This window comes from Harpia harpyja, chromosome 4 (assembly GCF_026419915.1).
Source record: "Harpia harpyja isolate bHarHar1 chromosome 4, bHarHar1 primary haplotype, whole genome shotgun sequence".
Classification (NCBI taxonomy): domain Eukaryota; kingdom Metazoa; phylum Chordata; class Aves; order Accipitriformes; family Accipitridae; genus Harpia; species Harpia harpyja.
This window is the reverse complement of record NC_068943.1, coordinates 39,685,486-39,710,980: the sequence shown is the minus strand read 5'-3', so window position 1 is coordinate 39,710,980 and position 25,495 is coordinate 39,685,486. Positions and strand designations below refer to the sequence as shown.

Genomic DNA, 25,495 nt, shown 5'->3' with positions numbered 1-25,495 from the left:
GGGTAGCAGGAATTAAATACCTAGGGGGAACCAGGGCAGGGAGGAGGCGACATGGGCCCCCAAATGCTCCCGCTCCCTGGGGGGTGTCCCAGGCCCCCCAAGATCAGCCCCTCGGCGGGGCCCTCGTCCAAATATGAGGGAATTAAGGGAAAGCCCAGGGCAAGGGCTCCTGCCCCCCCTTTGCCCCCCCCCGCAGGCCTGCTGGGAGGGAGGACCCCCCCCACCCCAAAAATCCCCTTCCGTGTCCTCGGTAGCTTCAGTGCGTCGGTAGGAAAAGGCACCGGCCGCGATGCCGCGGCACGGCCCCCGCGGGGCTCCCTGCGCCCCTCCCAAAAAGCTGCCCCCCACCCTGGGGGACCCGCGGTCCAGCGCGGGCCCCCCCCCAGCCCCATCCCTGCTCGCTCCAAGAGTCCCAGGGTGAGGTGGCGGCGACGAGGATGCTCTGCCCTCAGCCAGCTCTGGCCGTGCCGGCATGGTGTTCCCCCCTCTCTTGGGGGGGGGGGGACGACGCTGTCCCTGCGCGGCCCCCACGTCCTCAGAAGTAGGTGAGGTTCTTGACGAGACCCAGCTCCAGCATCCGCTTGATGGCCACCGCCTCGTGCGAGACGTTGTGCTCCGACGCCTGCGGGATGGGGACGAGGGGGTGTGCCACGCATTTTCCTTCTGCCCCCCTCCCAGACCTCCGCCCCGTCCACCCCACCGGTGTTGAGTTGACCCTACGTTGTCACCTGAAGCGAGGAGCCCCCCCAAAAGGAGGGCCGTGACCCTGCCCAAGCCCCCCAGCCATGAGCCCTTCTGCTCACACGTAAAGCAGATCCAACTCTCCGCCGTGACGACAAAGACACGGGGCTACGGGGAGAAGTTGGACGATGACCATCCCAAGGTGGACCTCAACACCCATCGTGGAAGGAAAGCAAGGGCTGCCTGTAGGGACAGCCTCCTGGGTTGCGATCCCCCCATCCTAGAGGAAAAATGGGGGTGAAATGGACAAAAAGTGGGGGTGGATACTTACCGCCATGGACTTGAGCGTGATCTGTTCGTAGTAGTGAATGGTCTGCTTCTTGTTGGCCGAATCGGGGTAGCCAAAGCCTGCGATGTGGACCAGGTCACAGAAGTGCAGCGCCAAGGTGATGGCCAACAACCCCGTGGTGGGCTTCTGGAGGGAGAGGGTGGAGGAGAAGACATACAGAGAGCCATGGCCTTCAGTGAGCCGCACAGGGACAGCCAGGGGGACTGGTGGGTAGGATGTCACCCCTCAGGGGGGTGCAGGGTGACCGGCCATCCCCACCCCTTACCTGTTTGACCTTCCGTGGTTGCTTCATGGGGAGGTTGAGCAGTTTAGCAGCAGTTACTTCCATGTAATAAGGGTTGAGGATGCGCACTTGCTCCGGGTTTGCATCCCAGATCAACGGGGGCTGTCTCCAAAACCCTTTCCGAACCTGCAAGAGCATGACAGTCATGTCCAGCGGTGTCCCAATAAGAGAGGTAGGTCCCCAAGGGTGGGGTGGGATGAGGGTTAGACCCTGTTCCCCGCCACGCTTACCCTCTTCTTGTCATTGAGGATCGCCTCCATCCACTGGAAGTCCATGGGTTTGAAGGGCACCAGCACCAGCAACGTGTCGGGGTTGTTCTCCTTCCTGGGGTTGAAGTGGGCCGACTCCGGGTAGAAGAGGCGCATGGTGGTCTTGGAGCCCACGTCCTGCTCGTAACCGTGGACCGGGGCGTTGTTCAACCTTGGCAGGGGAGGGGGGACGGGACATGGGGACACGGTAGGCGTCAACTCCATCTGCAGGCGGCAGTGGGGAGAGGTCAACGGGACAGACCCCGGGGCCGTACCTGATCACAACGTCGTACGTGTTGATGGTCTCTCCCATGGAGCTGTTGCGGAGCCGGTGGCCGTTGCCCACCACCGCGCACCTGCGGCACTTCAGGCTGAGGGAGAAAAGCGCCGTCTCAACCAGATCTGCTCTAAACCAAGGTGGTTTTAACCCCCGAGGGGGGGGGGGGGTTAACCCTGCATTGTCCACTCCGCAACGCTTCCCAGGCTCTGTCCACCATTCCTGGGTTGCAGAGGTTCATTTTGCCAAACCTTGGGCCCACAATGTGCACATTTCCCCCTCCCAAGAGGGAGCAACAGAGAAGACAATGAAGAGAAAGACAGAAAAGCCCCCAAACCCACCGCGGCGTTACCTCTGGATGCTCTCAGGCAGCGAGTAGTGGGTGATCGACAGCAAGCGCAGGAGGACGTCTTCTGCAAAGCAAGAGTGAGGAGGTAAGCAAGGCAGCTCCTGCCTGCTACAACGTCCTGGGTGCCTCCCCATCCCTGCCAGATCTCCTCCTGCTGTTAATCCCAGCTCTGCCCAGATCTGTGCAGATAATCCTTGGCTGGGGTTTAGTAAAGCCTGGTCCACCCTAAACCCTTTTATAGGGACCACACACACCCAGGGCAAGTAGATACGTGCTGCAACGTCTAAAAATCAAGCGAATAACTTGCTAGGGAGGAGAAAAAAAAAAAAAAAAATAGTCCCCCAAAAAAGTCAACCTGCAGATGTGTTTAATAAGAGGGAAGCTGAAAGCCCTGGGGAGCGGCAGCAGGACGGACAGACGGACGGACAGAAACCCACGGCGAGCGCTGCCGAGGCTTACCGCTTCCTTTCGTGCCGTAGGGCAGCTCGTAGAGCGACGGCGTCTTCACCCAAAAATAGTCCTTCAGCTGCAAGAAGAGCGGGTGGTCCCTCGTGTAGCTGCCAAGGAGCAAAGGGCCGGTGAGACTGGGAGGGGGGGACAGCACAGCGAGAGGGGGGGGCTGGTCCTGGCTCTGCATCCCCCCCTTCTTCCTCCCAACCCCGATACTCACTTCCCAATGAGCTGCGCCGCTTTCTTTTCCACCTCCCCGAGGGGACACATCATCTTGTTTTCTTGCACGGGGAAATAAAAGCTGTAAGGGAAGAGGTTAAGGAAAAAAAAAAAAAAAAATAACGCCTGGTCCTCTGCATTCCCCTCCCGGCAAAGGGGGCTCTGGCACCGCCACAGTGGGATTCAAGCAGCGCTGGGGATACTGCTGGCCAGATTTAAGGTCAGCTCTGCTTTGGGTATTTATTTGCTGGGCTTGCAGCCTTGCATCGGAAGAGGTCTCTCTTGCCCTGCTCATAGACCCCACGCTCTCCGCTTTCCTCGTCTCCATCAGCATCACCGGGACTGGAAAGAGAGCGGGGTTTTCCCTTCCTCCCAGGCTCAGAAAAACACCGGCCTTTGCCAAAACCCCCCCCAGAGCCCGACCGCCACCACACGCCTAAGGGGAACCTCGTACCGCGTCCCCCCACTCCTCCGGCAGCAGCCGAGGATGCTGCCACCTCCCCGGTCCCCCAGGATCCAGCGAGGCGATGCTCCGGCATCTCTGAGCGGGACGGGTGGGAGGATGCCGCCTCCCGAGAGCGAGGGAAAGGGCAGGAGGCCCTTTAAACCTTAATAAAAGCCACTCACAGCTGTATGTACCTGTCTTCCCGGTAGATCGAGTACCAAACCATCACCAGAAACAGCACCAGCACCCCGAGTATCTTCCCTCCTGCGTGCCCAGAGGTGGGGAGGGGGGGGCAAGAGAAAAACACCGTGTCAAGCCGGTACCCTGGGGTCTGGATGGTCGGATGTTGGGACCTGCGGCCCCCCGGGGATGTCCTGGTAGATCCAGGATTGCAGAGCAGTCCCCAGCAAAGCCTTCTACCCAGGGAGTGGCAGGGGCCTGGCTGACACAGTCATGTCCCCCCACCTCCCCCCGAGAGAAGCGGCTCCATGATGGAGCCAGGTTGGTTTTGTCCCGTGTCCAAAAGCCGCCGTGCCATTTCTTCCTGTCCACCTCACGTCAAAGGCCGCAAGAACACATCCCTCTTTCCGGGTGCCTCCACCCCATTTTAACATCGCAAAGCCCAAAGGGCTACCAGGTGCCTGAGCCCAAAGGATCAAGGACCCCAAAATCACCCTCCCCACCATGACTTCGCCCATGATGCCCCAATACTCCATCATCACCCAATTGGAGCCACAGCAAAGCAGCATGCTACCCCAAAGCCAAATTTCCAAATGCAAATCCCCCAGGACCCTCGTCCCAGCTGGGAAAGAGGGAGACGGGACCCACACCCCCCCACCCACCCCCGCCGTGGGACTCACGAGACTTGTTGATCATTTTTATCAGCAGGAGAGGCATCAGGCGAGGGCCGTAGCTCTCATCGCGGCTGCCGCTGGTCACCTGCAGCGGGAAAAGAGGGAAAGGCATCAGATGAGGTTAAAAGGCATCAGATGAGGTTAAAATCCATCAGAGCCACCCCCCAAAAACCCCATCCAAGAAGCATCCCCTCCTGCTTGCCCCATTCGCACCTCTGGATGAGCAAGGGGTCCCCAAGGGAGTTACTTCGATTTAAATTTGCATTTCTCTGCCCCGCAGCCACCAAAGGTTTGATTTATACAGAGTTTATAAAGCCAGGCAAGCAGCCATAGCTCCTGAGAAGCCTCGGCTATACAGGTTAAATGCCAAAATTCAAAAGGAAAAAAAAATAAACAAAAGAGAAAAAATGAGCCCCTGGTGGGGTTTCAACTGCAAAAACTCCGAAGCACCCAAATCGATGCCCATGGCGACGACTTGAGGGAGATTTTAAGCCCAGCCCCGGCTCAAGCAACCGACCGGCACCAGCCGCCACAAATATGAAGCCAAACGTGCCGCCACCCGCGCAAGGCAGAAAGGACAGGAGCAGCCAAGTGGAATCAAAGCAAAGAGCATCACGTACTTGGGGAACCTCCAACGCCTTTGATTCAACCATCCTGGCCCGGGGAAAGGGGGATGCCGCAAGCTTAATGCGCGCGCAAACGCCGGCCGGGGAAGCGGGGTGACTTTTTTCTTCCTCCGAAACCTCTCGCTCCTGGAATAAGGCAGCAAAGAGCCGTGGTCGGAGCCACCCCGGGACCAGCTCAGCCCCATCCCATTGTGACAGGGCAAGGATGGAAAATTAACTTACCAGGTGGGAGAAGTTTTGGGGTACGCGGGAGACTTTGCTCCCTGATAAACTGCTCCCGAGGGATGTATCCTACTCTAAGCCCGGCTCAGAGCTGGGTTTGGCTTCGCCACCCTGTAACCAAGCTGCTCCCCGCTCCGGACCGGCCACGTCTCGGAAGAGGAGAGGATGACGTGTTAAATGCCCAGTCAAGAGAAAAGGTGCATGCCTGGGCTGGGCAATGGAAATCCTGGTCTCAAAGGATTAGTCACCTTGTTGGGGGGGTGGGGGCATCCATCTCAGCACTCCACCCTGCCTAATGAAGCACCGTTAATGAACCTGGCACCTGCCACCCAACGGGGCCATGTCCTCGCCCAGTCAAGAATGAGTCAAGAGCAGTGGCTTTTGGGGCAATACGTAGCAAGAAAGAGGAGAAACGGGACCAAAGATGGTCCCACGAGAGCCAGGCTCTTCCCCTCCTCATCACTGGCTCCTGAAATTAAAAGGGCAGGCAGGGCAATTAAACCATGCTACAAGAAACGGGGTGGGATATGAAGCAAAGAAAACTGTCTGTTTTACAGCAAAGCAGAGGGATGGGGACAGGGAGAGGTGAGGCGGTACCCTGAGAAAGCGTCTGTCTCCCCCGAACCAGTTCTCCTCCGTAAAACACGGATATCAAATCCCTTCCCAGTGAATCATGCCAAGGCTCAGCCCCCGCCATCACCTGGGGACACCAAGAACGGGAAGCAAAACCGTCCCCCCCTTCCCAATTTACACCCTGGCTCTCATCCTGCATCGGTATTTCTGGCTCTATGAGTCCCTTCCGGCTTGGGAAGGAAAGGGAAGATTAAACCCATGATTGCATCTTCAAGGGTCGGAGCAAGCAGGGACAAGGAGCTGGGGAGTCTCACCCCTTTATACATTACATTTGCTTGAAAAAAATAAAATTAAGGGGAAGTAAAAAACAGCTTGTGCTTTCTTGGGGTTTTTTTTTTGTTGGTTTTTTTTTTTCCTAACAAAACTGGCCACAGAAGTCCCCTAGAGGAAATCAGCCGCTGCAGCTGGAGGCTGGCAATGCTCCCTGAGGGTCTGAGCATCCCCATTTGCCCAGGGCTGGGGTGCTGCTGGGCATCGAGCCCCAAATTTAGCACCAAATTCACCCCCCAGCTCTCTCCTTTGGTGCCAAATCACCCAGCTGAGCTTCCCACCAGCGCTCTTCACCCCTCCCGCCAGCTTAAGACACTGGGAAAATCAAAATCCACTCTTACCCCCTGGTGTTTGCTTTTACATACTGGCTTTTTTTAAATTTTTTTTTTTTTTTTTTTTTAAGGCTTTATGATCTTTTCCCAGGCTTGTACGCACAAGCTGGGCCTGATGCAAAACTTATCTAAGACAAACATAGTTAATAAACCCCAAAGAAAAGGAACGCTGTTTAGTGAAGCGTTTGGGGAATGTGGAGGAAAACAGAGCACACCCAGGCTACTCCCCGCAGAAGTGCTTTTGGAATCCATTCAAGCTCCCCCCAGCCTTGTGCTACCAGATCTGTAACCCAAACCAGAGCGACTACTTAAAGCAGAAAGATCCGAGCACCCTGAGCCAGCTCCTTCCATCCCGGGGACGCAGAGCTGGTGGATGGAGCAATGCCAAAGGGTCCTGCCAGTCCCCGCAGCATCCCTGCTCCCGCAGCATCCTCAGATCGTGCAGCATCCCTGGTCCCTTGCAGCATCCCTCAGTACCCCAATGCAGCATCACCGGCCAGTGGGGTGAGATTCGGCGCTCGCCTCTCTCACGAAAGGGATCGCAGAATCATAGGATGGTTTGGGTTGGAAGGGACCTTTCAAGGTCACCCAGTCCAACCCCCCTGCAATGAGCAGGGACATCTTCAACTACATCAGGTTGCTCAGAGCCCCATCCAACCCGACCTTGAATGTTTCCAGGGATGGGGCATCGATCACTCTCTGGGCAACCTGTGTCAGTGTCTCACCACCCGCGTCGTAAACGATTTCTTCCTTCTATCTAGTCTAAATCTACTCTCTCACCCTTCCCTCACAGGAGGGGTGTTCCAGCCCTCTGTTCGTGTTCGTGTCCCTCCTCCGGACCCACTCCAGCAGGTCCATGCCTTCCCTGTGCTGAGGACCCCAGAGCTGGACGCAGGACTGCGGCTTGGGTCTCACCAGAGCGGAGTAGAGGGGCAGAAGAGACGCAGAAACACCTCGACCACCGCTCCCACGGGTTCGGTCCAGGGCATCACCTCCCCCGCCAAGCCTCAGAGCTGGGGGGCAAAGTCCCAGGTGGATTCAGCTCCCCACGCTTGGAAGAAGCAAACAAAAAAGGCCCCTCTCTTTTGATGTCTGACCAACGCACCTCCAAAGCACCCCGGGGCTGAATATTATCGCTGCATAAATGACTTAAAAGCCCCACCACCACCCCGTCTCCACAGCCAGACCTCCCCTTCCCCAGCCCGCTGTTACGGGAAAGCCCCATCCCCAGGATGCTGCAGAGGCATCTCACGGCGAAGCCCCTCACGGAGTTTCCCCATCTCCCTCAGACCTGGAGCGGGGTTTTGACTCCCAGTTTTGCCATGTCCCAGGAAAGCCCCCAGGAGATCCCAGCAACAACCATGGGGACTGACCCTCCTGCTGCGCGGGTGACCTGGGAGGAGCTCGTCCCTACATCTCCATCCGTCCCCGTCTCCCTCCATGGCCTCGACGGCTCCAGCAGCTCTGGATTTAAGTCACATCGATCCACAAAGCAGCAGCAGGCACCAGCCAAGCTGCTCCCAGCCCACGTTCAGGGTCAGGGGGAATTTTAAAAAAATGCATTTAAAGCCATGGAGCAAGTGCAGGAGTGGGGGGTGATTACAAATCCCCCCACCCCATCCCAGCACGGGTGGACGGTGATCCCAGCCACCCGCTGCCATCCCGGCAAAGCATCCGTGGACCAGGAGGCCACACAGCCAAAGGTCTTTGTACTTTTATGTTTCCACGGTAACCCATGGATTGGGAAAATAAAGCGTGACACAAGGCGAGGACACCTCTCCCATGCTCCTGCCACCCCATCCCATCCCGCACATCCATGGGCCACAGAGCCGCCCACTGCCCGGTCCAGCTTCCCCAGGTGAGAAGGATGCCCGTTGAAGAATGAGCATCTCCAACGGTTCACCCCCCAAAAAACATGCATTTATTTTTAACTGGAGCAGAACTGGATTTGAAGGGATCGCACCCAAGGAAGGGTCGCACCGGCAATCCCTAGGGATTGACTCCCGGCAGCGGGAACCGAAGGGAGGCAGACAGATAGACAGGACAGCACAGACCCCTTCGACCCCAGCCGGACCACCTCTCCTGAGCCTTCAAGGCACACGGAGCGTTGTGGGGACCAGCAGGACAGATCCTGCACTCCATTTTGAGGACAACAACCAGGATCGACCCCCAGGGAAGCAGTTTGCAGCCCCGGGATCTTCCAAGCCCCCACCCCCCGGGTTTTCTCCACGCGGTAGGGCTGGGATTGCCGGAGGAGCCTGGCAGATGCCGGCTTACCCCCTGCACCGGCTCGCCCACGTCCTGCCTTGGCAAAAACAGCACGTGCCGGAGCCTGAACGCAACCTGGGAGGCGGCCGGGGGCGATCCTCCAGGGATAGGATCCGACCAACTCAAGGTGCTGCCTGGGCTTGGCTGAGCATCAAAGGTACCCAAATCTTCAGCCTGGCATCCCAAAGCTTCCTCGCCCCGGCTGCTGCGAGCTCCAGGTGCTTGAGGATTTTTTTTTTTTTTTTCCAAGCTGGGAAGGAAACCGAGACACACAGCAGGGAGAAAAACCTTGTGGGATTGCAAACCATTGCTGTCGCAAGCCCAAAAAGCAGCAGGGTCTGGATCTGACCCCTCCAAGGGATGCTGCAGTGGGATGGGGATGCTGGCGGGGGGACCAGGGATGCTGCAGTGGGATGGGGATGCTGGCAGAAAACAGCAGGGCAGAGCGATTACAAGAGCACAACCTGCAAGCACAGCAGCCCGGGGGCTGCAGGAAGCGATTGGGACACAGCACCACAAAAATCAATCCCATTCGACACCAGCCATCGCCCCACTGAGGGCACAGAGAGCCAGCGCGTGCTGCCAATACCCACATTTATCCTATCCTATTTCCCCAGCACCGAGGTCAGGCTGACAGGTCCGTAGTTCCCCAAATCCTCCTTCCAGCCCTTCTTGTAGAAGGGCGTCGCATTTGCTAACCTCGAGTCAACTGGGACCTCCCTGGATAGCTGGGACTGCTGATAAATGATGGGAAGTGGCTCGGTGAGCACTTCCACCAGCTCCCTCAGTACCTTCGGGTGGATCCCATCCAGCCCCACAGACTTGTGTGTGTCTCAGTGGTGTAGCAGGTCACTGACCGTTTCCCCCTGGGATTATGGGGGCTTCATTCTGCTCCCCATCCCTGTCTTCCAGCTCAGGGGGCTGGGTACCCCAAGAACAACGGGTCTTACTATTAAAGACTGAGGCAAAGAAGGCATTAAGTCCCTCAGCCTTTTCCCTCATCCTTCACCACCATGTTTCCCCCCACGTCCAATAAAGGATGGAGATTCTCCTTAACCCTTCTTTTGTTGCTAATGTATTTACAGAAACATTTTTTTATTGTCTTTTACAGCAGTAGCCAGATTAAGATCTAGTTGGGCCTTGGCCCTTCTTATTTTCTCCCTGCATAACCTCACGACATCCCTGTAGTCCTCCTGAGTGGCCTGCCCCTTCTTCCAAAGGTCAGAAACTCTCCTTTTTCCCCCCTGAGTTCCAGCCAAAGCTCTCTGTTCAGCCCGTCCGGTCTTCTTCCCCGCTGGCTCATCTTTCAGCACATGGGACGGCCGGCTCCGGTGCCTTTGAGATTTCCTTCTTGAAGGACGTCCAGCCTTCCTGGAGCCCTTTGCCTTTCAGGACTGCCTCCCAAGGGACTCTGTCAAATGGGCTCCTAAACAGGCCAAAGTCTGCCCTCGGGAAGGCAGCAGTTCTGCTGACCCCGCTCCTTCCTTCTCCAAGAATCAAAAACTATCATTTCGTGATCGCTGTGCCCAAGACCGCCTCCGACCATCCCATCACCCACAAGTCCATCTCTGCTCACAAACAAGTCCAGCAGGATGCCTTCCCTTGTTGGCTCACTCTCCAAGTCAGGAAGCCTTCCACACACTCCAGGAACCTCCTAGACTGCTTCCTCTCTGCTATATTGTATTTCCAGCAGACATCTGCCAAGTTGAAGTCCCCCACGAGAAGAAGGGCTAGCACTTGCGAGACTTCTCCCAGCTGCTTATGGAATATTTCATCTGCCTCTTCATCCTGGTCGGGTGGTCTATAACAGACTCCCACCATGGTATCTGCCTTGTTGGCCTTCCCCCGATTCTTGCCCATAAACACTCAACTCTATCATCACCATCATTAAACTCTAGACAATCAAAACACTCCCTAACATACAGGGAGTTTGGAGAGGCAGCGCTGGTTCCTTAGGCCACGGTACCCTAGGCATACATACAACACCCCGGCCAAAGATTTAGGATAAGGAAAAAAAAAACCACCCAACACCTTGTTGGCATCTAAGCCTTAACAAAACATTTACCTGTGATGAGGGTACAATTTCAGAGGTGGCAACAGCAAACAAGCTCAGGTAGGAAGAGTATTTCCACGGCAGCAGCAGGTCCCCAAAATAAATCCGGGCTGCTCCTGCCTTTCCACAGCACTGTTAGTTTTAAGGTGCTCAGGAGCTGAAACCTGATTCAGGCCAGCACTGCTGCCATCCTCTCCTCTCCCCCTGTTTTTTTTTTAATCCTTGCAGCAGGAAAAACAAAGGGATAGGACCCAAATCCCTTCCTACAGCTCCAGAATGCTGGCTGCATGGGTATACCTGAGCATTCCATGCCTCCGGGGTAACGCCATGCCATCAAAGGAGCTACAGGGCTCCTCCTCGGTGCATTAGCCTACATTATTATGGGTTATATATTATTATTTATATTATACAGGTTTAATCACTCTTTTCCTGTTTAAAAAAAAAAACCAAAACTCTTTCTTGCCAGATGTGGCTTGCTACAACATGGAGGTTATAGCCAAGCTGCCTGAGGAGAGCCGAGCCACCCATGGGAGGAAAACACCACGCTAACGAGATGAGGGTGGGCATCCACCAGTGTCGATTTCATACCTGTGGGATTTCATCGCCAAGTCCCCGGCATCGATCCGGCCACCCCCTCCTTCTACCGGCCCCGGCCAGTCCCCGGTTGCCACCATCGTCACCTTGTTGCCGTGTTTGCTCACCAGCATCTCCATCCTCTCGGGGACTGCCCGGGGATGCAGGCGGCAACAGCGAAAACGGCTTTGGCAACGCAGCTTTGCGCCTGCGCTTCGGTCTAAACCCCCCCCCCCCCCCCCCCCCCCCAAAAGGCAGCAGAAAGAGGAAGGCAGCAAGCTGGGGGTGCAGGCAGGGGGAAGGCAGCCTCTCCCCGCTGCCTCCTCCCCCAGGAGCAGCAGGCAAAGCATCCGCAGGCAGCGCCCACTCCCTCACAGTGGGGACGTGAACGGTCCAGGGAGGTGAAAAACTAAACCATCGAGATGCTCCAGCCCATCTCCAACCCCAACCCAAGCAACGCCCGGCTTCAAGCCCAGCTCTCCGGGGAAAGGGGGTGGGAAATGAAGGGATCACAAGCCCCAGCACCGAGTTATCCCACAGGCAGCTACCATCCCCAGTGGCTTTCGACTACAGTGGTCCCCTTTTAGGGACTCAAAAGCCTTCTGCCCAGTCGCCATCCCCTTTGCAAGGCTCCAAGCACCACCTTAAACCCCCCGCCATGGCAGCCCTGTGGTTTCCCTGCCATTTCCTCCACACCTCCTCTTTTGTGCTGGCAAACAGGCCAGTTTTGGGGTAGCGTAACCTCTAAAGTAACCCCACCCTTGAGCTTTGGTCCTCCGGCCCCAAAACCTCTGGGGTAAACCAGACGGATTTACTCCCCCGCCCCTACGCCGGCACGCTTGTGCGACTCCCCTGCTCTTTTCTCCCATGTTATCGGCCACGGCGGAAAATATCCGTAAAATAACCCGCTCCATCACTTTGCGCCCCCAGCATCGCCTCGATGCTCCATTAATCCCATCAGCCGTGCCAGGAGGAGGATGCTTGTGTTGGGGAGATCTTTTCCAGCATCCCCGACAGTGGGAGAAGCTGAAGCCGGTCCCCGTCAGGACGATGATAAGCTGGCAGGGGGGGGTCACGTCTACTTACGGTCCGTCCTCTCAGTCCAAGCAGAGCAGGCAGGAGCTCGGCGGGATCTACGAGGCCATCCTCTCTTCCCCTAGCAAAGGGAAAAGGGAGAACATCCTTAGGGCTACGGCAACCCACACCAGCAGCGCACGAGGGACCCTTCGCTCAGCAGCCATCCGCCCGCGGAGGATCCAGCGGATCCATACTGATCCCTACCCGGGGCAGCGCCAAGCACCAGTGGCGAACCAGCCCCAGGGGACCAGCAGAAGGGCCCCAACAAGCCATCACGTGTGGCAGAGGATATCTGTGCTCCCCGCAAAGCCACCCACCTCCTCCGGCACCGGCAGCACCTAGGGCTGGGCTTCCAGCTGCTTTTAAGGAGGAGGCACGGCAGTTCAGAGCCCAGACCTCACCGCAGGTTTCCCCAACACCTCTTGGCCTTTCCCACTGAAATCCCCTTCCGTGACTCACTCGGATTTTTAGGAAGCGGGTGATGCATCTTCCCAGGGAAAGGCGGATGCTCACCCTGGGATGCTGCGTGGCTCTGCTGCCTTCCCCCATGGAGGATGCTCCTTAATCCCACATCTTCAGCATCTCTTCCCCCCAAACTTCCCAGATTACCCATCCTCGCCCCGTGCTATAATATCCTTACAATTTGGGGAAGGAAAAACCCTGCCAACAAGCTGCCACACACAGAAACCCTTCTGCTATGCTGCCTCTCAAAAAAGAGCCTCTGCAGGGACAGCTGCTCTGCATCCAGCTTAATTACCCCAGCTAACGAGCAGCAAGGTGGGGTGAAGGGGGAAAATGAGCCAGCCAGGTGAAGTGAGTTCATTGCCATCTCGATTAGCAGTTAGGAGTCAGCTTTGGTTTTCCCTCCTGCACCAGTGGAATGGATGGAGGATGGCGGGAGTCACGGCTCTCCCCAAAAAACCACGCGAGGAACAATCTCAGCCCAGTTCGGTGCAAGGAAGGGTGAAGCAGATGGGGAAGGGTGGCCTGGACAGGACCAGCAAGGTTCTCTCCACAGCTGGTGCTCCAGCCCTGGCAGGGAAGATGCTTCTGAGGGGAAACTCTGAAGAGCAGGAGGTTTCCTTACCTCTCTCCATCTCCTCCAGCCAGGAAAAGCAAAGACAAGAGATGCTGGGGGCCGCCAAGTTGGTGCAAGCCTTCCCCAAGGCATGCTTCCCTCTCAATGCCCCGTTAATTTTAACGAAGAGGGTACGTCCCTGTGCAAGGGCTGGGGAAGGAAACCGCGGAGCATCTCCGAGATGGTTTCTCCTACCATCGAGGCCGAGTAGTTCTCCCCAGGGACTAGGCTTTCCGCAGATGCCCTGGGATGACAAGGGATGGCTCCATCCCAGCACCACACCTTCCCTCTCCAGCCAAAGCAGCTCTGCTTTCTCCTACCTCCACCATTTGCTGAGGGGAGCAATTAAACCAGAGGGCTTGGCGCAATCAACAGCCAAACCAGATGCACTTGGGGCTGCTTTGCAAGTGCCCCAAAAAATTCACCTTCCTGCACCAGGGTCTCTCCAGCAGCCCTGAATCCACCGGAGCATCCAACATTGCTGCCAACAAGGAGCCTTTTTATTTAGAGCCATGAATTATAGGATCTGCTAACAAGGTTAAAGTCTCCTTGGGGAGCTCCTGCTAAAGCACTTCATGGCACAGCATCAGCCCCTGCCCATACAGAGGATGAGGAGGATGCTCAGAGATGCCTGGGGGTGGGCAAGGGGATGCCTCCTTCCCTGCAGCATCCTCCTGGGAGGATGCTGCAGCCCTGGATGGGGATCCAAGGTCTTGCCTGAAGCTGGTCTTTCCAGCTCGACTGGAAGAGCCAGGAGCCGGATCTCTGCCGATCTCCCCAGGATTGTTTTCCAGCTTCTTCCCCCACCATCGGCCGATGCAATCAGCTGTTCCCAGCCCAAGGTCCAGAAAAAAAAACATCGCGGTTCAGGCATCCGCCAGGTCGGGAGCTGCCATCTCCACCACTCGCCGCAGGCAGCTCAACCCATCTGGCAGCTGATCCCGGCAGGAAATGAATGTCCCGTATCCCAGAGCCCTCAAAAAACCCTAAACAAGCTGAATTTTGCTCCTTTTCTTCCCCAGGCTCCCAGCTATGCTGCCTGCCTCAGTTTCCCCTCCTGCCTATCAGGCTGCGTTTAAAGAACTATTTCCAAATTTCAGGGGGGGCAAAAGGCACCTCATGCTCACTCCCCAACGTCTCCCTTCCGTGATGCTTGTGGCTTTGGGCGGAAGAAAACAAAAACCCAACAGCCGCATCCCTTCCCTTATTAAAGAGTAAAGCCAGCCAGGATCAGTCCTTTGAGGGGCTCAGCCCCGGTGCAGGAGCATCCCCAGGGGGTACAGGCATTTTCAGGACTTGCACAGGCAAGAGGGGACACGCGTGGGACAGGGACGAGCCACCGAATCCCTCCCCCGTCCATCATCCTCTCCATTAAGGAGCAGACCCCCCCCGGGGGCTGTTAAAAAAAAGAGGAGGGGGAGATGGAGACGGCGTTTCTCCTCCTTCCACCAGCCAGACCTGAAGCAAGGCAGCCGTCCGTCCGTCCGTCCATCGGCGCTCCATCGTCGGCGCCAGTCTCCCTCGGTTAAAATTACCTCCCGAGGGGGGAGAGAGCAAAAACCAGGCTGGGAGGGGAATGAAATCCAGGTGAGCTCATCCTCCTCCTCCTCTGGAGAAAACATCTCTACTTGGCATGAGCGAGGTGTTTCCAAGCCTGGCACATCCCTCACGTCACCCCAATCGCTATTGCCCCGGGACCAGGAGCTTATTTATTCGGCAGGTATTTAGCGGGAGATAATCCGGCCACTTCCCAACCATCCTTTGGCCAAGCCACAGGTGTAATTCTGGCGTGGGATGCGATTTTTCAGCAGAGGTTTCCCGGCTGATCCTCACCCCAGCATCCCAATGGATGCTCCCTGGCCAGGAGAGCATGGAAGAGCCACCACCAGCAGGACCCCCATCCTCCACCCCAACTTTTTTTTTATTAAATTAATAATTTATTGAATTTATTAAATTATTAAAAATAAAATTTTATTTAAAAAACATAATTTAATAAACCTATTGCTATTAAATCCCCGAGAACGGGAAGGAAAGCAAAGCTACCCAGCCAAGCTGGATTATCTGAAGCAGTGACCGACCTAAAAATAAACGACCGCTATTTAAGGACGAGCCTCCTGCGATAACTCCCCCCCCCCCCCAAAAAAAAACTAAAAGGAAAAAACAGACATGAGAAATCACCACTGTTTCCAAGCTGGGGTGGTTAGCATCACCCATCAGACAAAAAAAAAAAATCCTTTTGGGGTTTATTTCTTAGCAAAACTCTGTGCTTCCAAGAGAAGAGCATTCCCAGGCTTAAAGCTGCTGATTTACAGACACCCCATACATTGAGCCAGGCAAATAAATAATTAGGATTTAAGTATGCGTTTGCATAATACAGATAATCTGTCAATTTAACTTGTAAATGCAGTCAGAATTAAGCAGCGACTTTGTTAATTAGGTAGCAAAGGGGCCTGGGAAGCCCCAGCTCCCCAGCAGACGCTGAAGAACCCTAAGGATGCTAAAGCCGAATTTGCTGGGGGATGCAGGGGCTCGGCAGTGTGACCAGGCATTGGGGCAGGTTTTATCCCCCCCCCCCCCCAACGCAGTGCTGGGGCACCAAACCCTTGCATTCACCTATATTTTTATTGCAAAAGCCCCTGTAACAACTCCAGCCCTTCATCAGGAGCTGCCTGTACCTTCCCGCCCTGCCTGCACCGAAAGCTGCAAGGGCTACCATCGCCCCACGATAAAAAAAAGGCAGCGGAAAAAGAGCCTGGGGTAATATTTTTGAGGACAAATAGCATATTTTTTTGTTGCGTAAACAGCAACAAAAGCCGGGCTCTTGGCCACCCTCGGCTCCCCCCACCCCAAAAACGAGAGCTCGCTACCCAGACCCTGCCTGGGAGGGAAACCTGTTGAGCCCGTATGTGCGTGAACAGACGGTTCTTTGTGATTTTTTTTTTTCCCCTTCTTCTTCTATTTTTTTGTTTTGAAGCGGCACTGGTTATTGTACAGGGAGGGACCAGAGGACTTCCCAGCCCTTGGCGCGGTTCCTGACGCCTTGTTCTCCGCTTTAACCCAGCACTGGGAAGGCAGCATCGCATTTAACCCCTAAAAGCCCTTCACTCCCCTTAGTTTTTGACACCCTCCCCCCCATCCCACACTCCAGTCCTCCTTCAGTCCTTCTTCCCCTTATTTCTCACTTTCCACCCCATTTTTCCCCATGATGCCCCGGCACTCTCCTCCATTCCCAACCCAGGCGGGTCCGGATCCATCCTCGTGCCGTAAAATCCCACCCCACGAACACCACACCGGGGGGGGTTGGATAAGCCCGACGGCCACGGAGCTGCCGGGATGGGGTTTTGATACCCGGACAGGGGTGGTTTATTATCCACCATGGGGGTGCTCGGCTGGCAGAGTGCATACAGCATCAGCAAAGGCCCAGAGCAGCAGGTTTGCAGCGTTAAAGCATCCTCAGTGCTTTTCTGCCTCAGTTTCCCCCCATTTTGGGGCTCAGGGAAGCTCTACCCAGTCAACAGCAGAGGGAGGGGATGCGGCAGGGACCGTGAGCCCCAAACTCCAGCCCAAGTCATATATATATTTTTTTTTTTTTTTTTTAAAAAGGAAATTAAAAAACCACCCGACAGAAATGTCGCAAGCGGCTCAAAACCTGACACAGGATCTGACCCGGAGCTCCGGCTTGTGCAAGGCCACAGAGTGAGTTGTAACCTCTCGCCAGCAGCATTACTCTCTGGTTAAAAAAATTGAGGCTTGGCTGAGTCAGCCCGGCCGGATATCAGGATCTCGAATCCGGCCGGGAAAACTTCGGCAAGGCTGCCGGCGAGCTGGGGGAGACATTTTGCGAGGGGAAGAGTCGAAACAGGAACAGCATCGGGAAGCGATTGGAGGCGAGAAGCCTCTCCCAGGCACAGCGGGGAATTCCAGCAGCGTGAGCTCAGGTTAAAGCCTCCTTCGCAGACCCAGGATTAGAAAAAAAAAAAACCCCAAGCTTCAGCATATATATTTTTAAACCTGCAAATAATGAAGTAAAGGAATCCAGCTCCCCGCTCAGTCCTACCTGGACACGGCTTTGCGATTTAGGTTGTTTCTGATTTGCAATAACAAAAAAAAAACACCCAAAAAAGAAGATAAATGTCTCTGTAGATTTGTTGATATAATTTTGCAGGCATGGCATAGGGAGGAGAGTCCTCCTCTGGCGCTGCATTGTTTAAAATAGCCTTGCTTTGCATTACGATGCACCCCTGCACCATCCTTCCCCTGGGACCGCTGTATCGCACCTCCGAGCATCCCTCGCCGGCACGGGCTGCATCCCACAGTGGTCCTTGAACGGCAGCAGCTCAGCAAACCCAGGAGCATCCCAGCATCCTCGGGATGGCATCGTAGAGCCGATGGAGGATGCCATCCTAGCCTAGACGGAGTGGTCCTCCACGAGGGACCGATGCGGCGGGGAGCCGCTGGTCCCCTCCAGCCATCCCCGAGCCCACGGAACAGGGACTGGCAGCACCCATGGGTGGTCAAACCCAACCCCACTGGACACCCCAGTAGAGCACGTGCCATGCTGGGATGGTGACCCCGGCCACTCCATGCCACCCAGAGTGGTGGCACAGGCAGGCTGCCTGCCAATGCCCCCCTCTGCAGTTCCACTGTGCCCTTTTGCACAGCCGGCACGTAAATATGCGCCTTAAAACCAAAAAATACCCAACCACACGTTAACACCCACATCAAGATATAAATAACTTGCCCGTAATTAATATAAACTACCTGCATGGCAGCTTGTGCGCTCAAGAAGTCCCAAGCATCCCACTGAAGTGATGCCGGCAAACCTGCACCCCGTCTCTCTTTGAGCCAGAGCAATTTATTGCAGGGCAGGATCCACGGGGGATGTGCAGAATCCGGCCCCGTCTGCCAACGCCTACCAAATCCCGCTCCCCCAAAATTGCCGCTTCAGCCCCATCACACACCGAACACCCGGAACCAAGCGCTCGCCTGAATCCTTCCCACCTCCATCACTCCCACCCACCTTCCCAGCAGCTCGGTGGTCCCCATCCTGCGCCGATCCACAGCACGGCGGAGCCAGACCAGCCGGGAGCAGTGTCCGCCGGCAATGCCGGTACTGCAGCTTGGCAGCCTCTGGCAGACGGTGAAACACATCCTGGAGAGGAGCCGCAGCCCGCGCCAGCCCGAAACCACTCTGAGCATCCGCCAGTCCGAAGCAAAACCAGGATGGAGGGTGGCTCCTTCTCCAGTTCCGCCGTTCCCCGCTGGCCAAATCCCCTTCCCCTTCCTTCAAGGAAACTTTCCAGCCCAACCCAGTCACATGCAAGAGGTCAGCAAGTGGAAATGCAAAAGATTAGCAAGACCGGTGCTTTTTTTTTTTTTTCCCCCCCTCCCAAGAAGACACAGGCTTTTCCTAGAAAAAGCTCAATAAACATGAGGATCGTGGCCGGAGGAGGGAGAAGCCACCGGTGTCCAAGTGCAAGAGGAAGGCGAGGGGAGGTTAAAAAGAAACGCCAAAAAAAAGAGAACCAGAAGTTACAAACAGCAGCGTGAAAGTGTCATATCATTTCCTTTTCTCGCTGCAAAACCAAAACTGCTCATGCAAGTGTCCTCGATGGCTTCGTACGATGGTCACCGGCCCCAGCCTGGGATGGGGAAAACGGGATGGGGTGTCCACAGGGATGCGGGCAAAGACAGGATGCCAACTCTGCAGAAGGACCACCACATCCCTACTCCTTATACAGCTATCATGCTATGCCCAGAGAAAACAACCAAAAGGGGAAAAAATTAAATAAAATAAATTATATTTTAAAAAAGCATGATAGGAAAAGCTCTTGGGAACAAGACTCCCAGCCCGAACCAGCTCTGAAATATTCAGGACTAAAGCAACGGGACCACGGCCTTATACAAGAGAATAAGCAACAGAGTATGTGGGATTTAGAGATATCACCAAATAATTAGTTTTAATTAGTGGGATTCAACCCGAGAATCACTGCCAGCCGAACCTGCCCCCCCACCGAAAACAGGCATGTGGAGGGCCCCGGTCTCAGTTGGCATTCCTGCATCCTGCAGCCTGGCATCCACCTTTAATGTTGGTTGCAAGCATGGGGGTGACCCAAGCTATAAAAATACAGGCTTGAAGATGTAAGTATGGTTGACCAGAGTTTAAAATGGACTTAAATAGAAGTTTTCACTCCACGGGTGGGTTTTCACTCCACAGGTGGGTTAGGGACCAGGAGGATGCTCTGGTCACCGTTATGGTCGCAGCTCTGGAAGACACCCTACTCACAGATCCCCACGGTGGACATTCCTTAAAATTAGTGTCGACAGACAGTTCTTTCTCTTATATTTACATTTGCAGAGCCCTTAGCCCCTATCCTCGTGGGATTCGGTGCCTTGCTGTAGCAGTTGCTATTAAATCACTGCCTGGAGCTGGAGGAGCAAGCAGCTCCCTAATGATACAGATAATTAAGCACAGGGGTTAGGGAGAGTCCAGCAAAGCACGTTGATCCCATCCCACAGCTTATAATGATGTTAGGAGTTCATTATAGGTTGGACGTGTCTTTAGGAGCCAGGATAGGAAGAGGAGACCTCACGCCGGCAGGACAGCCAGCACCAGAGCTGGAGGCAGCATCTCCTGGGATGAGTCCACCTCCGAGTCCTCTGCTCAAGATCCTGGCTCTTCCCAGGCTGGGATCCGGCACGTGCTACGGAAAGCTACGGAAAGCGATGCAATGCAACGGGAATGGCAGCGCACTTTGCAGAGTTGAAATGCAAGTCATCTGCAGCCAGCAGCGCCAGTGCGTCGCCCCGCATGGCTGATCCCTGACCCCAAAGCTCCAGACCAAGACCAGTGACCAGCATGGACCCCCCACCTGCTCCAGCCCCTTAAGCAAAGGGAGAAGGTTCTCTGTGCACACTTAAAATCATCGGCTCCATCACCAATCCGGGGTTCTGCCCTGCCCGGAGTGTCCGTCCCATGTCACTCTGCCCTGCCACTCACCACGGAAAGCCTCAGCAGAGGCAGCTGGCAAAGCCAGGGTAATCCCTCTTCTCCGCCACCAGCCCCTTCATCTCCGAGAGCGGTCGGAGGGAGAGCCCGGCAGAGAAGACCGGCAAATTCAGCAGGGCTTTCCCAAAAGCTCCACCGCGAGACTTTAATTAGCTCATCTCGCTAAGAGATGGGGACCGGAGTCGCCAAGCAGCCTGGCACCAGCCCACCAACCCACCGGGCATCGCTCTATTAACTCGATGGGGAGAGACACATCCCATGCCCGGTGTCAAAGCCGAGGAGCACAAAAAAAAAGCCCCCGGAGGAAGATTTTCCTTTGTTCTCAGCTCCCCAGAACAATAAAACCCCGTCGGTTCACCCCACGAAAGACCTGACATTGAAAGTCCTTTTTCTGCTGCCGTGGGGCAAGCATCCTCATCTCCCCCCAGGAACAAGCTGGTCCCGTGGGAGAAGAGGACTCCGGGAGCACGCGATGGGGTGGGATGGGGTTTATCAGCATCCTGCACCAGGACACCCGGATCCTGCTCCCGGCACCTCCGTCCACACTGGGATCGTCCCCTCCTACCCCTTTGGGATCACCGGGCTACTGGAACACATCCGTCAACCGGTCAGAGAATGCTCGGGGACAGAAAAGAAAAAAAAAAAAACAGCTCAGACCGCTTAAATAAATCATCCTCAACCCGCGCCGCTGCGAGAGCGATACCATCCAGAGCCACACACGGGGCACGTCCTCCCCTCCCCAGGGCCTCCGGGAGGATTTTCCCTTCCTTACGCCAGCGCCCGGGCATTAATATCGCACATACCCATCGAAACGAGCCCCCCGCACGCTATCGGGAGATGCCAGAAACTCTCTTGCCGGGGGTCTTGGCGTGGGTTCGCCTTCCTTAGGGGTGGCCGTGGGCAGGAGCGATGCCGACGGCCGGTTTTTCCCCGCGAGACGCAGGGGTTTTGTTTTGCCGGGAATCGGGCGGTAGCAGCTGGAAGGGCATCGCAAGAGCGGGGGCTTTCCTCTCGCCGCTGCCCGCGCATGCTTTGCCACCTGGAAGCTCAACCGTGCTCTAATTAATTACACTAATTAGAAAAAAAAATAATTAAAAAGAACAAAACAAAACACAGAAATAAAGCCGCTTTCTCGCTTTCCGGCGTGGCGCGCTCACCGGGGCATCGAAGCCGATGGTGCGGGATGCATCGGTGGGGGTCCAAGCTTGGGTTAACGGGGGGGTGGGGGGGGGGGGGGTCCCCCTCTATCCCCAATTTGCACCACCCCCCCCATGCAAACCCTGCCTGGGAGCTGCAAAGCAGGCAGCCCTGCCTGTTCTGCCGCCCTCCCAGCATGGACCACCCCACCAACCCCTCCAGCCCCCCCCCAAATAAAAGCTACGGGGCTTTTGCTCGCACCCCCCCCCCTATTTTGCTCAACCCCACCGGCTCGCAAACTCGCTTGCAGCGGAGACACGGAGGTGGGGGGGGGGGGTGGACGTGGACACACGGACACGGAGGGGACGACGACCCTACAGACTCACCATGGGGCGGGCGTGGGGGGGTCCGGTGCGGGATGCCGGAGCCAGCCCGGGGATGCATGGATGGATGGATGGACGGACGGGGGAGGGGGCACGCTTGCGCACAGAGCCGGGATGGGAGGGAGGAAGGGAGGGAAGGGAAGGGAAGAGCATCCCGGGAGCTGGAAGCACTCTGTTCCCCCCCCCCTCCAGGCAGTGGAGAGGTGGGGGAGGACAACTACCCCCCCCACCCCATACCCAGTGGACCCCCAAAAATCACAGCGCTGGGGGCCCCAGGCAAACTTGGGGTGCGCTCAGCCCCCCCACCCCCTTGGCACAAATCTCCCCAACATCCCCCCCACCCCGATGAAGAGCGGCTCACAGCAAATTTTAGGGGGGGGGCAAAGCTTTCCAGTCCCCCATCGAATCCGCCAGCCGAAGCACCGTGAGATGACACGCAGAGGATCTGGGGATGGCTTGGCTTCAAATCGTCGACTTAATATTGTTTGGGAGGGGTTTTTATTTTTTTCCCCACAGAGAAATTTAATTCCCACGGCAGGAATGCCCCATGCCCAGCCATCTCGATCTCCCATGGGATTTCATTTCCATCCCATCATCACGATACACAAAATGCAGCAGCCGACCCCCCCAAGGCTTTTATTTCTATGGTCCAAAATCCATCCCTCCTGCACCGGGGTGGGGTTTTGCCAATCCCCGAGATAATTAGCAAGATTAACGCTGATTTTTACATGGGAAATAGTGTGAAATATTGCCTCCAGTAGCAGGCAGCTTGTAGCTGAAGGCAGCAAGGTTTAGTCCCCTTTACCAGGCTGGAAAGCAAGAGCTAGTGGGAACTTGGAGGGCATCAGCCCCATTTGAAGACCAACGTGTCCAGTGCCAACAATATTAATTGGTAAAATACCTGTTGAGCTGATGGCTCCGGTATTGCCAAGGCTAATTGAGCAACCGCATCAATATTTTAAGAGCATCCTCGCTTCGTCCCTCAACCTATGTAGGATGAGGTTTTCTTGCTGGCAAGATGCGAGGTAACGGGGCAGAGAGTTTTACCCGTGGTGACAGGCGAGCCTGCCATAATTAGGCTTTAATTGCCACCAGCTTGTAGACAATCCCGGGGTAATTATTGGGGCTGCAGCTCAGCAGGGGGGGAGCTGGGATTTGCTTGAAGGATATTTAGACCCTTCGGTCTCTTGTGTTCCCCTGCTATGTTTATTGCATCTGAAAACAATAAACAGCGTTCAATAAAACTCCAGCAATAATAATGCATCCCAAATGTCTATTTTTACCATGCCCCCAAGACAGAATATTAAAAGAGGCTGCAAAAGCTTTGCTTCTCAGCATCTTCTCAGTCCCCAGCTCCCTCCTGCTAGTGATGGTGGGATGGGCTCGTTTTGGGGTGACGGCCTCCATCCCTGAGCATCCCCCCATGGCCATGGCCTGTGGTAGCATCAACAGGGCCAAAAGCAGAAGAAAAGCCCTTGCAGAGATGCAAACCCAGCATCGGGGAGCTACTCCGGCTCCACGTCTCCCACGTGAGCTGCCTTGCCCAGATCTCCACGCCGAGAGGTCTTGGTGCTGTGGCTTGAGCTTCACCAAGGTTTGGGGAAACGATGGTGATCCTGAACACCAGTTGCGTCCACCCCGTAGGAATCTCAGGACATCTAAGCGCACCGGTCGTGCATCCACAGGGCAGGTACGGGGTGCCTGCCTTGCCTACTCCCATCTCCTCGGGTAACCCATCTCTCAAGGGACCCCTTGGGTGGACCCGAAGACCAGCAAAGAACTTCCACTGGCCATCACAACTCCAGTAGACAACACGGTTTTAAAACCCACCAGAAAATACCATGCTTTGGAAACACATTTGCTGCCTTAGCAGAATGCCACAAGCTTTCGCTGGGTAGTTAGTCATTGCTAATGACTACGCCCTGCCCTAATATTTAATTTACAAAGGATAAATTGCCAGTTAGATTAATTCAGCATGATGAGCGCCGAGTAATTTGGAGAAGAAAAGGAGGGGGGGAAATCCTGGCTGTTTGAGAATTGAATTTGTAACGAGCTCTGCCATCACCCAGTCCAAAGCTATTCGAAAATCACATCAATAAAATCGTTTAGAAAATGCCCCGTCCACAGCAGCGAGGAACAGGACCATGTTCTTGCCCCACAAGTGCACGGGCAGAGGTTTTGCCGTCCCAGGGTGGCCTTGCGCCATCACGCCGCAGCCAAAACGCTCCCGAAAGGGTGATGAGGACAAAGCAGGAACCAGGCGAGCACAATCTTTTAATAAAGGAGGAGCAGGGATGCCCTCGGCCAGGCTCGCAGCATCTGCTCGAGAGGGACAAGAATGGGGCGATTCATGCCCAGCACAAGCCGGCTTTGTCCTGCCGACCACCTCGGGCTCACCCTTCCTCAACCCATAGCCTAGAAATGCTGTCTGGCTTTGCAAAGCCAGCCCCAGGACCTCAATAAATCCTTTGAAGGCTCCAGCCATAGATCCATCAAAATGCATCCCCCTGCCCTTTTCTCTTGGGGCAGGCAGGGACAGCCCTCGTCCTGGGCTCCACATATCTCCCCTGCTCCCAGAGGAGATGGGTGATGGCCAGGCAGCACGCTTTCTAGTCTCCCAGGAGAAACAATTCCTCCAGCCGGAGCAGACAGATGGTCTGCAGAAGATGTGCTGCTTGGTCCTCTGCCACAGCCCTCAAAAAGCCTGTTTTCAAGACAGGTTTGGTTTTGGGTTTGTTTTTTTTTTTTTTTTAAATACCTGAAGAACAGGGAAGCTTCCTGGGTGACAGGATGGTCCCGGCTGTTGTTTAACCATCTCCATTCTTGGACTGGCCTGGGTGGGTACATAAAACTGTGATGTTCCCTTACCCAGGGAGACCAAGCTTCTTGGCACAGAAAATGCTCTGGTACTGAAAAAAATTCATCCCTTTCCCTTAGCAACTTAAAACCTAGGGATGCAGAGAGCCATGGGACAGCCGACCATGCTGATCATCTCCAGATCCACTCCTACAGCAGCTCCTAAATCAACTCTGGCCCCAGATGTGCTCTGCTCAGGAGATGGATAGATCTGAAACAAGAGGGAAGGACTCCTCTAGCAGATTATCCCAGCTTTCTTATCACGTATTGCATTTTTGCAGAGAAATAAGAAGAAGTGGCTGCATCCAGATGCTCTGCCTCTCCTTGCTGCTAAAAGGTGCCTGACCTGAATATTTATTAAATTGGATGAGCTGAACAAAGGCCCAGGCACCTCTTGATGATGCTACTTGCAATCCAGCCGGCTCTGGACTGCTCCATCACAGAGCGGTGCTGTGGCACACCGAGCAGCCCTGCAAACAACAAATCACTTCTGTCCCCCCCCCCCCCGCCCATCAGCAAAAAACCCCTCTTGGAGCCCAGTGTGTTGAAAGAAGTAAATAACTGGGGTTGCCAGCAAGATGATTCCTGCAATTACATCCCTGGTTACCGGCTGGCCAGAAACCAGAGCCCTTTTTGGCAGCAAGAACTCATGAAATTTTCAAAGGTTGGTGTCCAGCGAAGAAGATACAGGGGAACTGATGGCTGGGTCGGCAGACCAAGCCTCTCTCTATACGTAGAAATCTATTTTTCCCACTGCAACGGGCAAGCTGTCGCCAGGTCACGGTGTGATGACCATTTAAACAGAGTCAAGCAGTGAGGAAGA

The 25,495-nt window shown here is 55.3% G+C and overlaps 1 protein-coding gene and 1 long non-coding RNA gene across 14 annotated transcripts; both read right to left on the bottom strand.

Annotated features, from left to right (window-relative positions):
- Positions 1-348: 348 nt before the first annotated feature.
- ST3GAL4 (ST3 beta-galactoside alpha-2,3-sialyltransferase 4) lies at positions 349-21,893 on the bottom strand. Of its 13 annotated transcripts, none has more exons than XM_052786318.1 (14): positions 21,820-21,886; positions 21,100-21,335; positions 12,219-12,288; positions 4,776-4,907; positions 4,162-4,240; positions 3,484-3,565; positions 2,858-2,938; positions 2,647-2,744; positions 2,191-2,251; positions 1,837-1,932; positions 1,544-1,733; positions 1,296-1,439; positions 1,013-1,156; positions 349-622 (listed from the first exon to the last, which is right to left on the bottom strand). In XM_052786318.1, the coding sequence occupies exons 1-14, from the start codon at positions 21,820-21,822 to the stop codon at positions 536-538; spliced, it is 1,503 nt and encodes a 500-aa protein (XP_052642278.1). In that variant the 5' UTR covers positions 21,823-21,886; the 3' UTR covers positions 349-535. The 13 variants fall into 13 exon arrangements, with proteins under 13 accessions (XP_052642278.1, XP_052642279.1, XP_052642283.1 ...); XM_052786319.1 differs by having other exon boundaries at positions 351-622; positions 3,496-3,565; XM_052786327.1 differs by lacking the exons at positions 21,100-21,335; positions 21,820-21,886 and adding exons at positions 5,004-5,152; positions 12,723-14,699 and having other exon boundaries at positions 355-622.
- LOC128141523 (uncharacterized) lies at positions 16,641-18,298 on the bottom strand. The gene is made up of 2 exons (XR_008235082.1): positions 17,345-18,298; positions 16,641-17,236 (listed from the first exon to the last, which is right to left on the bottom strand). It is a non-coding gene; the product is annotated as an uncharacterized LOC128141523 (long non-coding RNA).
- Positions 21,894-25,495: the final 3,602 nt, after the last annotated feature.

Bases quoted from the DNA above. Each gene is read 5' to 3' on its own strand.
- ST3GAL4 (XM_052786318.1), bottom strand. The intron at 3,566-4,161 runs GTGAGTCCCACG...CTGGGCACGCAG, and splicing joins AAAAATGATCAACAAGTCTC to GAGGGAAGATACTCGGGGTG. The intron at 623-1,012 runs GTAAGTATCCAC...CCCATCCCGCAG, and splicing joins TCACGCTCAAGTCCATGGCG to GCGTCGGAGCACAACGTCTC.